General features: G+C 37.7%; 1 protein-coding gene and 3 long non-coding RNA genes across 5 annotated transcripts; 2 read left to right on the forward strand and 2 right to left on the reverse strand.

The window, feature by feature from the left end:
• The first annotated feature begins 37 nt into the window (after positions 1–37).
• On the forward strand, positions 38–2,625 carry LOC142542595 (uncharacterized). Its single transcript, XR_012819557.1, has 2 exons — positions 38–483; positions 2,239–2,625. It is a non-coding gene; the product is annotated as an uncharacterized LOC142542595 (long non-coding RNA).
• LOC142542596 (uncharacterized) lies at positions 1,140–2,231 on the reverse strand. Its single transcript, XR_012819558.1, has 2 exons — positions 1,708–2,231; positions 1,140–1,295 (listed from the first exon to the last, which is right to left on the reverse strand). It is a non-coding gene; the product is annotated as an uncharacterized LOC142542596 (long non-coding RNA).
• A 9,885-nt stretch (positions 2,626–12,510) lies between the features above and the next one.
• On the forward strand, positions 12,511–17,040 carry LOC142542598 (uncharacterized). 2 transcript variants are annotated; one of them, XR_012819560.1, is made up of 4 exons: positions 12,706–12,733; positions 13,291–13,411; positions 15,234–15,591; positions 16,320–17,040. It is a non-coding gene; the product is annotated as an uncharacterized LOC142542598 (long non-coding RNA). The 2 variants fall into 2 exon arrangements; XR_012819559.1 differs by having other exon boundaries at positions 12,511–13,411; positions 16,320–17,035.
• LOC142542597 (squamosa promoter-binding protein 1) lies at positions 13,870–16,267 on the reverse strand. Its single transcript, XM_075649319.1, has 2 exons — positions 15,333–16,267; positions 13,870–14,298 (listed from the first exon to the last, which is right to left on the reverse strand). The coding sequence occupies exons 1-2, from the start codon at positions 15,632–15,634 to the stop codon at positions 14,196–14,198; spliced, it is 405 nt and encodes a 134-aa protein (XP_075505434.1). The 5' UTR covers positions 15,635–16,267; the 3' UTR covers positions 13,870–14,195.

The following is a 17,040-nucleotide window of genomic DNA, read 5'->3' on the forward strand; positions in this document are numbered from 1 at the left end:
AGAAGGTTTCGTCAGAGGATAATTTAGACACGAGAAGGTTTCGTGTGCAATAGTTTTTATAAATAATTTTTTTTCAAAATAAATTGATTTGATTTATATTTATAATAAAAAATATTTATTATAAAAATTAATAGTTTTATTCAAATCAATGTGTATTATTTAATATAATTTCGAGTCCTCTTTCCTGTCGCTAGTTTTCAGTTCATTCCATATAACCAACGGCAAAGCCCAGTTTTGGATACGCAGCAGCTTCGCTTTAAAGAAAACCCTAAAAATTAGTAGTTTCCCCCTTTCTTCACACTCTGTCTTCATATAATTGAACATTTTGGATTATAAATTGTTGATCTCATACTGTTTTGAGGAGGAAGAATCGAAGATGCTGGAGCTTTTCCTGTTGGGGTGCACGGGATTGGTGGTATTCCTTCACGGAGCCAATTTCTTCTTCCATACTCTTATTTCTCATATGAACATTCGTGCGATCAGGCATGATCTCGATTCCTTACTTCGATTTTATGTTTACAATAATTTCATCTCCATTTTACTTTTATCGACTTGTGCTTTAATTGGTACTTCTTCCACATTGATCTTCTTCTCCAGCGCAAACCAATTTTTTTGTGGCGGTCGATTAGTAAATTTTTGGTTGAATCCATGTCCTTTTAAAATAAATTAAATGTAAGATTTGAAATCCTGTTTTTGGATCACGAAAAACTGTGGAGTATATTGTTTATTTGGTGGGTAAATTGCATATATATTTTTTCATAAACCATATAAAATTTATTCATTCATTTTTCTCATCTATCCCGGCTTACTTGGTTGAGTAGGCCTTTCGTTCTGATTTTTAGTGAGAAAATAAACTCTAATTTTGAATATAAATCATAGTGGAGGAGCCAAGATTGTGTAATTTAATGTTCGCCTTTAACCGTTTTACGCAATCTGTTGTGGGGAAAAGGCCAAGTAAAAATTCACAAGATTCGTCGTTATGTGAGACGGAATATTTTATTTGGTCATCTATGAAAAATATTACTTTTTATGCTAAGATTATTATTTTTTATTGTGAATTTATGTAGACTTGATCCGTGTCACAAATAAATATTCGTGATAAAAATTCGTGAGACTGTCTCACAAAGGACCTAGTCTTGTTATATGTCAGCAGCCGTATGTGGTTCCTGGTCCACTCGCTTACTTTCTTAACAAACTTTTTTACATCATCAAATGCTTTGATTTCCTAAAAATAATAAGTTACGTATAAATTTTGATAATTTCTAATAAGAAATAGAAGAATCTTCGTCTTTCAGCTCAAACCAGTCACTGTATAAATTGTTTGGACAGTCACCAAGCGATGCTGCAATAACAATTATTTAATTGAAACTGAAACTCAAATAATTCCAACCATTTGTCACGAGCGATTTAAGCGTTTTTCTTTTCCATGGTTGCATTTGTTTAATGGTTTGTGACACATTTTTTTGTTACATTTCGAACGGCAACGGAATAAAATAAAATCAATTAAATGTATAATATGTATCTATGTATTACATAGATTTTTAAATAGTTTTGACCCGGTTCTTGGATATTCTCCTGATCAACGTCAATGGAATTTGCTAGATTATTTTAACTGTGGAATGCATCTTTTTTATACCGTCGAGTTTGTACGAAATAGCAGTAAATAAGATCTAAATGATGCTTGTTAGACGAAAGCTTCTCTTATACATACTCCATGTTGGCTCGATGATAATATATTACGTACATATTGGCTTTGTGATAAAATACTGGGTGGCTAATAAATCTGAAGGTTTTTTTTGCCTAAGAAGCTAGTCTTTTCAATTCGATTTCTCCTGCTGAACTTATTATCTAACATTGGGGCGCTCATGGAGAATCGACACAATGGAAGGGATGACCTATAAATGGCCACCATTGAGTCAATATCGTTAATATGACGCTTATCCACATTACATCTGATTTGAAGTATTGTTACTCGAAGCTTTATTGCTATGATTGGCGAAAAGGTCATCCAAAAAAACCCCATAACTAATATGCTAGGTTGCACCAAAATAGAGAAGGTCTAAGGGGTATCCTCGTGAAAACAAGAATGGCACAATGAGGTCAATGGATCTTCCCATTGAGAATAGTGAAATATAATTGTTTTGAAATCGAGCTTGGCTTTGAAAAATTAATTGTTTCTTTATTGAGCTTATTGATAAGCCATAATTTGTTGATTTGTTTGTTGGTGTTTTGCAACAGTTTCTTGGGTTTTGCTGCATGGTAGATTGTCGCAGGATGATAGTTGATTTCTTGAAGTATCCAATCCAGGGGAAACAGTAGAAGCTTGCTAACGGAATGGGAGGGTATTTGTTTGCATGTCTACGTTTATTTTAGTTATTTCCACTAGTATTATCTATGTTACTAGGTAAATTGTGAGTATAGTGTTATAATTATTCAAAAATGACCACCTTTCTAAATTTCAAAGTGATCCCAGGTGAAAACTGTAGCTAGTTTTTACTTGGGTACTACTACATCTCATGTAAAACCTGTTGTTACTTATTTTTTATGAATCAATTCGAAGAATTTAAGTAGTGTTTTCAACCTCAAAAAAAGAATTAGAGGTTGAAAGCACTCAAATCTTTTAGATTTATGGATGTCCATGCTATTTAATTAGATGTTTGATCACTTGCACGTAACCAATATCAAGGCTTTTTTGCCATGCATACTTAATGTATGTTTGTTAACTCGTTCTGGTGTATGCTTCAGCATAGTTGATAAGAATATTAATTTAAATGGTCTTAGCCCAACGAATAAATCATCATAAATATGATGAGTAAAGATAGATGTGTCTGAAGCAGTTCAGTACCGCCAAAGAAATCCATCACCGCAGCTAGGAGGCCAAATAGTTTACAAAACTGGTCGCTTCTTGATCACTATCACGACAATTCAGTGTTGCGTTCCTCGTCCACTAGCACCTACAAATTTCTTTTTGTTCCCAAAATGCTTCTTCAAAACACACGTTTTTTTCTTTCGAAACTGCATCTCTTGTTCTCTTCGATAAGATTACCTTGGCAGCCTCGGAATCTGTTGCTCTAACTTCATCAAAGATATTCGCAAAAATGGTTTCACTCTACCGTTTAAGATGTGAATCCAGTATCTTAAGTTTCAGGGCAAGCTCAACCAATCCAAGACCGGAAACATCAATGTTCCAATTTTTATCCACCTCCACCAAAAAACCTTTGCGATTCTCCCTCTTATTTCGGAACATGAAAGGAGGTACCTTTTGACCCCAAAATATTGCTACAAAGGGATCTCTCTCCAATTCCAATTAATTTCATTATCACCTAGCTAACGAGAATAGCTTTCTTGAAAGTTGTCGCTCCTTATCACTCCCATATAATTAGTTCGTAGGAGTGTAACCAAGATGAGGTGTACCCGTGCAGGTTAGGCAAACACACGAGTTTTCCAAGAAACACCCAAGAGCACGTTAGAATCATAGAGATGCTCAAGCTTACACACATTACGATTTACGAACCTAAAATCATACAAGTTAAACTTTCACATCTCACTGTCACATCTCATATGTACATCCTGGTGAGAACCCAGATGCTCTCCAGAAAGGACCATGTATCATCATAACAAGTTCTTCACGATGTATTTAATTAATTCATAAACATTGCTATACCCAACTGACATTTATACCGTGAGCAGAAAAAAACTAGATGTCTTTTGTGTTGGAAATCCAACCAGGACGTTGTATATACGCAAATGTAAAGTAGACCAAACTTCACCGGAAATTGATTGCTTTTTGCTGCCATTTCTCCGACAACTCGAAGACTGTTTCCCGTCGAACGCCACAAGATTTAGATCTTGGTAATGGCAAATACTCCAAAGTTTCTCACAACAATATCTGTAAAAATTCAAATTTTATTCAATAATGCATATTAACAAACATTGCTGTTTCACAAACGAGTGAGTATTGAATGAACTCGTGATATTTTTCAATCAAACATTATGTATGCGCATCGGTTTAATTGCTAATTGTTTTGCGAAGACAGATTTAGAAGATCTTATGTTTCATATAAGTTATTGTTCAAAAAATTGAAGCCGAAGTACGCTGCTCAATTCAATCTAACATATTTGTGCTGGAAAAATTAGAAGGATTGGACGTAACAAACAATAGGCTATATTCCAAAAATTAAATGAATGACAGTAATAAAATGAAGTAGATTGAGGGCCTGGGATCATTTTTTTCCTCATTGTAATGCTTGTACTTTTACTGATGGAGTTGTCTGGACAGTCCGACAGTTATTGCATGGCTTGACAAATGACTGGAATAGTTTCTGACTAAAATTTTTTCTCGCGGTGCGTGTTTTGTTTTTCTTTTCTGATCGTCTCCGATTGCCCTGAATTGGTGATAAGAAATCTTCTAATTTCATTTGCTGTAGAACTTGAGGTTGATCTGAAAGAACTGCAGTTGCATCATGTGATAAATGCTGACCATTGGGAAACAGGGCTCCCTCCTCATATTTCTCGTTTGGGTATTGAGCCATAGATTTAAATTCAAACTCAGGCTCTTGTTTCTTCACTTTGGAACCTTCTTTTACAGGGTTCGAAGGCTGGTCTTGAATGCATACGAGCCCCGCGAAGGACAGAGACTCACTGGAGGCGACTTCGGCAGCCACGTCTGGTGACATTTTCTTTGGCATGTTGGTATAGACTTGTAGCAAGCACGCAGAAAGCCTTGCCGGATTTCCAAGAATTTATATGCGAACCGTGGAGATGGTGATTGGGTGAAATGCATTTCTTTTATATGGATTGTTGTGCATTTGTACTCATTCTAAAGTTTCAACCGGCCATTATGACATTGACATGCCTATCTCACTATTTCTTTTATGGATCCACTTTGCAAGAAGCTCGAATCATTATCTTGAAGCTCATCTCTTCGTCATAAATGATCCGCTTACAGGGATTTGGCCGATGCGTTCAAGGTTAAACTTGTCGGATACTCCAAGACAAGGACATCAAGTATTGGTGCACCCATTTGAACTTGTTGACCATGTCATTTTCACTTAATACACACACACATGCCGACTCTATCATGATGAATATTCCAATGTAATTTGTGTGTTGGTTTTGTGCGACAACATTTGCTTCGGTAGGACCGACCCGGAGCCGGTGGTCTTGCATGGACGGGCAGGGTGGGTTGTGGAACAAAATCCCCTTCTTTTAAAAAAATATAGTCTTTACTTTTTTTTTCAATTTTTTTTTTTAGATTTCAAATGTTTTGTATAGTTGAATAAAATAAATTTAAAGTTTATCTCATCCGTTTATCTCCTAATTTTGTTACATACTTGTAGCAAAGTAAGTATATTGTACGTGGGTAACGAACTTGAGTACTCTATGAATATTGATGGTAAATTTGTAAATCAACGCAGACACATAATTTTTTCCACAAGTTATTCAATAAAAAATATTATTCGACATTTATCTATCATTTCAAACAACTATTATTTAATTTCTCAAATATTTTTCTTGTTTCTTTAATCATTCGATATATTATTCGTTTTTATTTTATTTTTCTAGCTTATTTTTTCGAGTAAATTCCGCAATCCCATTTGATTTTCATGTTTTCTTTTTCATAATCGGATTTGACTTTAATTCATCTTTTTGATGTTTTTCTTATACATAGCAACGCTAAGCACGGTGGAGGGACTGTCGTATCACATTTGAACTTAAACATCCCGTGCACTGCTCTGGAGCTGGTGTTCAAGTTCTCCGAAGGTTGTCCTCTCTTTCTTGAGTACCCAATTAGCATCTGAGAAAATAGTGGTGGCGAAAATGCGAAACGGGTATAGATCAACCAAGTAAATTCCAGGAAATGTGTGCGTAATAAGAATTGTGTCTCTTGAACGATGCTCCTGTAAAAGATTTCAATGTCTTATTATTGACTTCCTAAGCGAATGAAGTTTCTGGTAATAATCTATGATCCCATGATTCAGATTTGCAGAAGTTTTGGATTTTGGAAGAACTTGACAAGCCAAACGAACACCTTTCTTCTATATGGGCATTGATGCCACCACTGTATCCAAAGCTGGCACCCGTATCACACGAGCCATCTCAAATCCCCACAGAAGACAATAGCAAATAACAAAGGGTTCTCGATTTTCCAAATTTGTGGCACCCAGCACAATCAGCAGCTATTCCAGTGAACTCGTGCGCAGTGAGTTGTGATGGTCTGGGTAAACGCTGTTTGAGCAAATGACTGGTAATATACTATAAACTGATTAGCATACTATACTTCGGAGGCTGAAGAATCAACAACTTTTTGTATGATAGATATTACCCTGGATATGTTGAATGTCTTGAACCACGAACAAAGCACAACAACTTGAATCACGAACAAAAAGGCAACAACAATAAGAGCAAGTCGAGGCAAAGAAAATCTTTTCTCTGCAAGACGAAATTGTCCGTATCAAAGTGCTATACGTTGCAGGCAATCGTCTCCAAGATACAACGACGTCTATTCGAGAGTTTGCAGCACTACAAATCTCGGATGCAGCGAACAAATTTATGCTTTGAACTTTCAAGTATTTCGAAAATCAAATGATGCAGTAATATGTGAAGAAGAAGTGCAGGGAAAAAATCAGCAGCCTTGGATAATGGTTGAAGGGATTATTTATAGGTGATCATCGGTTGCGTTGAGGAGACACGTCTCTCCAGACCGGATGCTTCGAAGAGACAATTCTAGACAAGGGACGCATGGTTTGGTGCAAAAACAGCCAAGAACAGATGCAAGATTGCCAAGGGACGCACATGTTTTTTCTGAACCAGCGCCGCGCGCGTGGCCGCGCGACAACACGCGCGGCCGCACACAAGGCACTGTCTCAGTGCGCTGCGCGCACAGTAGGGCGCGCGGCTATTCTGTCCAACAGGCAACAGGCGCGCATCCGCGCGGGATGTGCAGCTCTAGTGACTGAAAAAATTTATTCACCAAATAAATTTGTTCAAAAAAATTAATACTTGTCAAAGACCGCACCGCACCGAGACAAGACGAGACGAGCGCGTGCGCGCGTGTGTTTCACCGAGACACAGCCTATTAGCGTCTTCCCCCTTCTAAAAACTTCTGGTACCCCTTGGGGCCCAAACCCTTGTCTCAACTTTGAGCTTATTAGGGAAACTTCACTTAGTTAATTTCTCAATGTGGGACAAGTCACATTAAGACATCCCACTTCCCTTTACAACTCCTCACTCTTCATTATTCATTTATCCAACAATCCCCCACATAAATGAACTTAATCCATGTATGCAGATTTACTTGAAAGCTCTTGTGACTTATTATTGCATTAGGATAAGTAGCTTTTGACTTTGAACCTTCCTTAGTAATATACCATATGATTTACTAGTTGAGTAGTGGCATGGTGTCTTGAACTAGTCAACCGTTTATGTAAACCAAGTCAATAGTATTTACACAATAATAATTCTAACATATTCTTGTTCTCATGTTGTGTCCATTTCGGCCCTGGACCATATCTTAGATTCATAAGTGTTTTTCATTGAAGCGGTCATTACTTCTCACTTATATAGGTGATGTCCTAACTAGAGTATCCTGCCATACCCCACCCTTAGGTATAGGAATCATTAAAAGAAAACTTAGCCTCACCACATGTTGCAGGTCTTTTCTACTTGGATTTTGTAGGAATGAGCCTTTATTTATTCCAAGTACTCAAACTAATATTCATAACTTAGTTGTCCCATTGAACCAAGGACATGGGATCTCCACTTCACAAGGTTGGGTTACCACTATAAATATTTTATTTTGTGGGTGTTAAGCCCATTCCTCTCAACAGTTTGTACATTTGATCTCTATTTATACATTTAGTAAACGGATCCGCTAATTTTTCCTTTGATTTCACATATTCAACAGAAATAACCCCATTTGAGATCAATTGTCTTATGGTATTATGTCTCCGACGAATATGTCGAGACTTACCATTGTACATACTGCTCTGTGCTCTTCCTATTGCCGATTGACTATCACAATGAATGTTAATGGAAGGCACTGGCTTACTCCAACAAGGAATATCTTATAGGAAGTTTCTTAGCCATTCGGCTTCTTCCCCAGCTTTGTCTAATGCTATGAACTCGGATTCCATAGTGGATCGAGCTATACATGTTTGCTTAGACGATTTCCATGACACCGCTCCTCCACCTATTGTGAATACATATCCACTAGTGGACTTGGAGTCTTTTGTGTCAGATATCCAATTAGCATCACAGTATCCTTCTAAAACTGCTGGATATTGTGAATATATCAAACCATAATTCAATGTATATTTCAAATATCCAAGCACTCTCGTTAAGACTTTCCAATGATCCTTACTTGGATTACTTGTGAACCTACTTAACTTATTTACTGAATATGCAAGATCTGGACGAGTACAGTTAGTCAAGTACATTAGACTACCTATTATCCTTGCATATTCCAGTTGTGAGATGGGTTCTCCTCTATTCTTTGCTAAATGAACGCCTAAATCTATAGGTGTTCTAGCAGGGCGACTGTTTAAGGTACTGAATCTTTCAAGCACCTTTTCAACATAGTGAGTTTGTGATAAAACTATTCCTTCAGGTATTCTAGAGATTTTAATCCCTAATATAATATCACATAACCCCAAGTCTTTCATATCAAAAGACCTTTTCAACATATTCTTCGTATTTATAATCAACTCATGATTACTTCCCATAATTAACATGTCGTCTACATAAAGGCATACAATGACATAAGCATTTGCACTACCTTTAATATAAACGCATTTATCACATTCGTTGATTTTGAAACCATTTGACTTCATTGTTGTGTCAAATTTTTCATGCCATTGCTTAGGTGCTTGTTTGAGTCCGTATAGTGACTTGACAAGTTTACACACCTTCTTTTCTTGTCCGGGAACGACAAACCCCTTGGGTTGTTCCATGTATATTTCCTCTTCCAGTTCTCCATTCAAGAAGGCTGTCTTCACATCCATTTGGTGAATCTCAAGGTTATGCAACGCAACAATAGCTATGAGAACACGAATGGATGTAATCCTAGTAACTGGAGAGTATGTGTCAAAGAAGTCATATCCTTCCTTTTGTTTGAACCCCTTAGCCACCAAACGTGCTTTATATTTATCAATAGATCCATCTTCTTTGTATTTCCTTTTAAGGATCCACTTGCATCCTAAAGGCTTACATCCTGGAGGGAGATCAGTCAACTCCCACGTATGATTATGCATGATGGATTCTATTTCATCATTTATAGCTTCTTTCCAGAAAAGAGCTTCGGGATTGGATAGAGCTTCTTGAATAGTTCTTGGTTCATCATCTAACATGTAAGTCAGAAATTCAGGACCAAAGGACTTTTCAACTCTAGCTCTCTTACCACGCCTTGGTTCTTCATTGATTTCTTTAGAATCAATAGTAGATTCATAAGTTCGTTTAATGATACCTTCTTTTCTTTCCTTACAAGGAAAATTGTTTTCAAAGAATATTGCATTCTTGATTCCATAATGGTTCCTTCATTAATATCAGGAATCGTTGACTTATGTACCAAAAGCCTATATGCACTACTATTATAGGCATATCCAATAAAAATGCAGTCAACAGTTTTGAGTCCAATTTTGACTTGTTTTGGCTTGGTATCTCTACTTTAGCCAAACACCCCCACACTTTTAGGTATTTGTAAGATGGTTTGCGACCCTTCCATAATTCATATGGAGTTTCATCTTTCCCTTTGTGTGGTATTTTATTAAGAATGTGGTTTGCAGATAATATTGCTTCCCCCCGCAAGTTTTGAGGTAAGCCAGAATTTATCAACAACGCGTTCATCATCTCCTTAAGAGTACGATTTTTACGTTCTGCAACTCCATTTGATTGAGGTGAGTATGGTGCCGTAGTTTGATGAATAATGCCTGAGTTAGTGCAAAATTCTTCAAATGGTGCGACATACTCTCCACCTCTATCACTTCGAATCATTTTGATTTTTGTACTCAATTGATTCTCAACCTCATTCTTATAATTTTTGAAAGCTTCTATAGCTTCATCTTTACTATTCAATAGATAGACGTAACAGAATCTTGTGCAATCATCAATGAATGTTATGAAGTACTTTTTCCCACCTCGAGTTTGCACAAATTTTAAGTCACATACGTCGGTGTGAATTAATTCAAGTGGATTAGTACTTCTTGTCACAGATTGGAATGGAGATTTGGCCATCTTTGCTTCAACACAAATCTCACATTTATCTTGTGGATTTCTTTTGAATGCAGGTATTACATTTAAATTTGCAAGTCTTTGTAATGTGTTGAAGTTAACATGTCCTAATCTTTCATGCCATAAATTAGAACTTTCAAACAAGTAAACAGAATCTTTCACTTTATTCTTCGCCTCTTGGCGGTAAACATTCATTACATTCATTTTGAAGAGACCATTATCTTGGTACCCTTTTCCAACAAATACACCATTTTTGTTTAGGACAAACTTGTCCGATTCAAACACAAGTTTAAAGCTAGCCTTACTCAACAAGGATCCAGAAACTAAGTTCTTTCGAATGTCTGGCACATGCAGCACATTCAACAATGTTATCTCTTTGCCAGAAGTCATCTTCAACACCACTTTGCCAATTCCTACGACCTCAGACGTCGTAGAGTTTCCCATAAACAATTTCCTATCATTTACAGTAGTGTAGGATGAGAACATTTTCTTTTCAGCACATATGTGGCTAGTGGACCCGGTGTCTACCCACCATTCCCTTGGATTATCCACCAAGTTGGTTTCAAAGACAACTGCGGATAGATCAAGTTCCGATAAGTCTATGGGTACATGCCTTTCCTCGATGGCGTTGGCTTGTTTTAGTTTCTGATTTCTGTTGTCTTTCCTTGGAAGACGACAGTCCTTGGCCATATGATTCGGTTTGCCACAGTTGTAGCAAGTTTCTTTGAACTTCTTGGCCTGTCCTCGTTTCTCATTTTGATGGTGCTTTCTCTTGTGACTGGTGCTAGATTTTGTCAGATTGGCCTTGGCCTTGGCCTCCATTGTCCGTTTGTGTGTTTTGGCTTCAGAAGTACGACTATCTTCCTCAATTCGAAGCCTCACAATCAGATCTTCAAGTTTCAACTCCTTGCGCTTGTGCTTAAGGTAGTTCTTGAAGTCTTTCCACATTGGTGGCAACTTCTCAATTATGGCCGCCACTTGAAATGGTTCATTGATTTCCATCCCTTCTGCCAACAAGTCATGAATTATAATTTGAATTTGTTGTACCTGACTTATTACAGATTTGGCGTCCACCATTTTAAAGTCAAGTAATTTGCCAACTACGAACTTCTTGACTCCTGCATCCTCTGTCTTGTACTTTTTCTCCAGCGAGTCCCACAGCTCTTTGGCAGTCTTGACAGAGCAGTAGACATTGTAAAGCGTATCGTCTAGTCCGTTTAGAATGTAGTTGCGGCCATAGAAAATCACTGTGGTTCCACGCATCCACAGCAGATCTTCGTTGGGAGTCATTATCGTCCGCATCAATGACGAGAATCCTCTTTAAGGAATCGAGATAGGCTTAGTGTTGTGAGGTAGAAGAGCATCTTCTGCTGCCACCGTTTGAAGTCGGCACCAGAAAATTTTGGAGGCTTTTCTCCATGAGCAGGGGCGGTAGGGGCAGTGGGCACATGAGTGAATGACGCATTCGACATATCCAGAATATCAATGATAATAAATGATTTCGTCTTGAGATTGTATGATAGATATTACCCTGGATATGTTGGATGTCTTGAACCACGAACAAAGCACAGCAACTTGAATCACGAACAAAAAGGCAACAACAATAAGAGCAAGTCGAGGCAAGGAAGATCCTTTCTCCGCAAGACGAAATTGCCCGTATCAAAGTGCTATACGTTGCAGGCAATCGTCCCCAAGATACAACGACGTCTATTCGAGAGTTTGCAGCACTACAAATCTCGAATGCAGCGAACAAATTTATGCTTTGAACTTTCAAATATTTCGAAAATCAAAAGATGCAGCAATATGTGAAGAAGAAGTGCAGGGAAAAAATCAGCAGCCTTGGATAATGGTTGGAGGGATTATTTATAGATGATCATCGGTTGCGTTGAGGAGACACGTCTCTCCAGACCGGATGCTTCGAAGAGACACAATTCTAGACAAGGGACGCATGGTTTGGTGCAAAAGCAGCCAAGAACAGATGCAAGATTGCCAAGGGACGCGCATGTTTTTTCTGAACCAGCGCTGCGCGCGCAGCCGCGCGACAACACGCGCGGCCGCGTGCAAGGCACTGTCTCAGTGCGCTGCGCGCACAGTAGGGCGCGCGGTCCAACAGGCAACAGGCGCGCATCCGCGCGGGATGTGGCGCACCCGCGCGTCTGTCTCTGTTCCGATTGCATCAATTTGCAGCTCTAGTGACTGAAAAAATTTATTCACCAAATAAATTTGATCCAAAAAAATTAATACTTGTCAAAGACCGCACCGCACCGAGACGAGACGAGCGCGCGCGTGTTTCACCGAGACATAGCCTATTAGCGTCTTCCCCTTTCTAAAAACTTCTGGTACCCCTTGGGGCCCAAACCCTTGTTTCAACTTAGAACTTATTAGGGAAACTTCACTTAGTTAATTTCTTAATGTGGGACAAGTCACATTAAGACATCCCACTTCCTTTTACAACTCCTCACTCTTCATTATTCATTTATCCAACACTTTTCGTGTTCTGCCGAGGGTAATCTTGTCTTTTAATTCATTCATACGGTGTATCATACATTTCCTGTTAAGCAGCTCATATTGCTCTGTATGACTTGTGTTCTGCTGCTTGTCTTTATTAATAAATTGTAAACTCGTTCCTATCCATTTCCTGGTAACTTAGGATGAACTTGGATCCAGAGATTTGAAGTAGTGAATTTTATATCTATTTGTTTGTTTTGATGAATTTATGTTGAAAGAATTTCAAGTTCATCAATGTCATATAAAATCTATTATTCAGATTCGTCCTTTCAAATAAAATCTTTCTTTATGCAAGTGTAATCTCAGTGCTTTGATACAATAGGACAAATCGATAACTGTTTGGATAATTATCTATAAATAAACAAAAGAATGATGGAAACTATTTAAAATGATATTTAATATATTGCCATAAAGTAGAATGTGTGATATAATATATTGTCATTCATATGCCTTTCATAAAACCCATTATCGACCCAAACGCATTGAAATAAAGAAAACTAATTCCTGTTGTTCTTTCTGATATCCATTTAACTTGCCTAAACTTGCTCCAAATAGGTTGGACTGCATCAGGTTTTGTGTCCTAAACCCATTGCCCTCCTGAGCCTGAGAAGTTTGGATACAAAAACAATGGCTATGCTCCGTTTCTATTTCAAAACCTTGTTTTTGTGCTTCGGAGGTATGAACAACATGTTTTCACATAATTTTCTACATTTTTATTGCAAATAATTATTTCTAATGTAATTATTATTTAATTCAACCGTTTGTGATTCTCTTAAAAAGCTCAACTTTTTTTTAATGTATCATAGAAGTGCTTCGTATATTTTTTTTTGTTAATCGAATTATAATAGTCATCAACAATAAAACCCCTCATTTATTACCCATTCAGTGGGGGAGTGTTTGGTTTCTTCGACTTGGTTTGGGTTCTAGAGTCATGGCGTGTGCTTGTGCAAGGGATGTAAGGATGGAAGCCATACTTGAGTTTATTCTTTTTAGCATGTCGACTTCGAAGTACAACTGCATGCAAGGATGAAAGAACTGCTCATAACCGTGAAGACTTGACTTGGTGTGGAGTGATCTTGGGCTATTCACATTTGCAAAAACTGTTCCTTGATATCACGACAGATGATCAAGACATGAGCGCAAAGAAAAGTTTTACGGGCATTTTGGTGGAATCGATCCACATGGCTGTGTCCTTACCACAACTCTAAGATCAAATGAAAGAATAAAAATGTAAAACATAGGCCATCAGATCCATTGTTCAAGTAATTAATTGTTCAAGTTAGACATAGCTTGTACTCAGAAATAGAAATAGAAATCCAGCAATTGACAGAAGATAGAGAGCATTCAAGTGATCAAAACGTGAGTTCTGCATTCTTGAAGACTTTAGAGATAGTTCACTTTTGATGAAATTCACTGGTTTCCTTCAAATCTAGTGACCTTTTAGTGTCAGTTGTCACTTGTCAGTGAGAATCTAATGAGCTCTTGCGGCGGCGCTCATTATGTCCTGCCAGACGCCTGCGGCAACTTCTTTTAGCTTCATCAAACTCCGACAGCTCATGGAACCTGCAGAAGATGGCAGCCACAAAACGAAGGTTAATGATTAATATGCACTATGCCCTGCATCATGGATTCGACCTATCCTAGCTAAGTTGGTTTCCATGCAATAATACCCTTTGAAAACTCAGATAACCGACTCGAAGTGCTTAAATACACATAGTGAAAAGAGTACTGTAGAAATTGCAAAGTTTAGATCTTCACCAATAATATGGCGTGAGATTAGTGGATCAGTCTCTATCGTTTTAGTATTGACATCTTCAGAAATAAGCAATCGTAATTATCCAGTTATCTCAATATTTTCTGACTATATGGTAGGACACTTGCGGGGATGTTATCGTTTGTCTTTTCGATCTCTAAAAAGGTGGCTAAGAAGGGGATGGAGTGTACTGTTTTATTAAGTCCTGATATCAATTGATATGCTGATTAGTATTATGATCCGTACAAAATGACAACTTCTCTGTAAAGATCGGCTAAAATTGTCGAGATGATTTCATACGCCATACCAGTTATGCTAATTAGTTTACGTGATAACTCAATGCATTGTGTACTGAACAGACATTTTAAACGATTGTGGATTTGTGTCATATATACTGATGCATAATAAATTGATATCACATGATGGACTATGTGTTTATGTGACATTCGATCGCACGAAGTATGTTATGCAGAAAATAACCTTTCCAAACTGCTGTTTTATCATGGGTTTTCCTCAAAATTAAGTCAGAATCCTGTATCTTTTACATCATTGTGAGGTGATGTCTCCTTGTTCACGCTCAAAGAAATGAATTGTTGTCTTAATAGTGTCTCCCTGTAATCAATGGAATGCAATAGCCTAATCAAATCTATGCTTCTATGTTAATTTGTTCGTTATTCTCCATTTGCTACTTGTGATAAATTGAATGTGGTCATTTCCTATTTGCTGAACATTTATACTTGTTCAGGTCAGTCTTATGATGAAATCAAAGCCTTCTAGTCTCGTATTTAGAAATGCATAAGCAAATCCACATGAAATGAAGAATTTTAAATCTTAGGATTTGAACCTGCTGCACTGCTGGCAGAATCGTTGATAAAGCCCAAAAATAAGAACTACTGGAGCCTTGGCATGAAATTCACAAACTTTATGCCGCCGATGGTAAGACTTGGCATTAGTCAAGTCAAAAGTGCACTCTTCGACCTGACAAGTCCGCTGTGATGATCCTCCCGAGCTCGATGCTTTTTTCCCTGAGGAACTTGAAGCTCGTTTTTTCTTGTTATCATCGCCGGCTTCTATTTCTTCTTCACCTTCCTCATCATATCCAGGTACTTTGATCATCCTCTTTCCTTCATCTCTGCTTGTTTCCATTCTTTTGGTGATGGGGGAGTTAAGAGAAATGTATGCTCGCCCAAGTGGAACCAGTTGATTTTAGGTGAAGAAAAGATGATATTGAAACATGAAATGATGTTGAAAATGAAAGCAAGAATATGATAGGACCACTGTACCATTCTTCCCGCCCCACCCCCACCTCCTTCATTGTCTAGTCTAATAATGTGTTGTTGGATTGTTAGGTTAGTAAGTGCCATAATTTTATTATTTGGTGGGGTGCATAAAACAATTGAAACCAATCTTAGCTTTTGAATCAAACTTAAAACTCTGCTGTGATCCCACATTATCTTTTGTACGTGGTTGAGATCAGGTTTTCACATAAATATTGGCAAACGCAAACACAAGATAATGACATATCCATTTCTTTAATTTACTATAATATTCTTCGTAGATGTACGAAGAACAGCCAGTCATGATGTCTGCATGTGCGGCTGTTCATGTGCGGCTGTTGGATTAGTCTTTCTTAACATTAGCAAATACTCTGTTCTGAGAGTGGCAATGTTCTGAGAGTGGCAATACTATGCTAGTTCGGTGGTTTTGCTGTTGCTACAAATTTCCTGTTAGATCAGTCATTTTAACATTAGCAAATACTCTGTTCAAATCTGTTGCTGGGAGAGATTTTGATCCAAGTTCTTGTTCCCATGCAAATTCGATCTCTCTCCAGGATGATTACTTGTGATCATCAACACTATTCCTCAACCATAGAACTTAGGAGTTAGCACACATCACCTTACCATTCCGAAAGGCGCTGGGATTGAAGAGGTATGATGGATAGATGGTCATGATCTCCCGGGCAAAGTTATGAGTTCGAGCCATGCTAGATGTGTAGCCCACATTGGGATCATCATGATTTCACCCAACTTTTGCACTAATGCAGTAACTATTTCATTGTGATTTCTAAGTGGGAAGTTCGGCTCAACTTTTTTTGGGGGGACTGCATGGCTGGAAAGCAAGAAAGCCAATAAATAAAAGAATCATGCACCAATCTTGGATTGCCACCTGGTGTACCTCCATTTGCCCTAGTACAGTAACTTCTTTATGCTGGATTTAGTGCAGCCAATGGATGTGAGGTAAAGTGGGCACCTTTGCTTTTGCTGTGAAACTGTTTTATCTTCACCCATAATACATGGGTTGTGCACATATCCAAATCCTTAGCTCAGTACGTACATTGCTAAATATGTTCCTTAACTTCTTGTTTGGTCCCTGCTTGTTCTAGGACAGCTGTTTCGTTGATTTATGACACCAGTCTTTTAATTATTCTGAAGCCACACTCGACGTTAACGAATATCTTGGGTCGGAGAAAAAATCTTCTGTAACATTATTGTGTCATGAAAAATTACATGTATTTATTATAGAAATAGTTTAAAAAAATTACAACTGTTAAT

This window comes from Primulina tabacum, chromosome 4 (genome assembly GCF_025594145.1).
Source record: "Primulina tabacum isolate GXHZ01 chromosome 4, ASM2559414v2, whole genome shotgun sequence".
Classification (NCBI taxonomy): domain Eukaryota; kingdom Viridiplantae; phylum Streptophyta; class Magnoliopsida; order Lamiales; family Gesneriaceae; genus Primulina; species Primulina tabacum.

Bases quoted from the DNA above. Each gene is read 5' to 3' on its own strand.
- LOC142542597 (XM_075649319.1), bottom strand. From the start codon at position 15,634: ATGGAAACAAGCAGAGATGAAGGAAAGAGGATGATCAAAGTACCTGGA. The intron at 14,299-15,332 runs GTTCAAATCCTA...CATCTTCTGCAG, and splicing joins TTCTGCCAGCAGTGCAGCAG to GTTCCATGAGCTGTCGGAGT.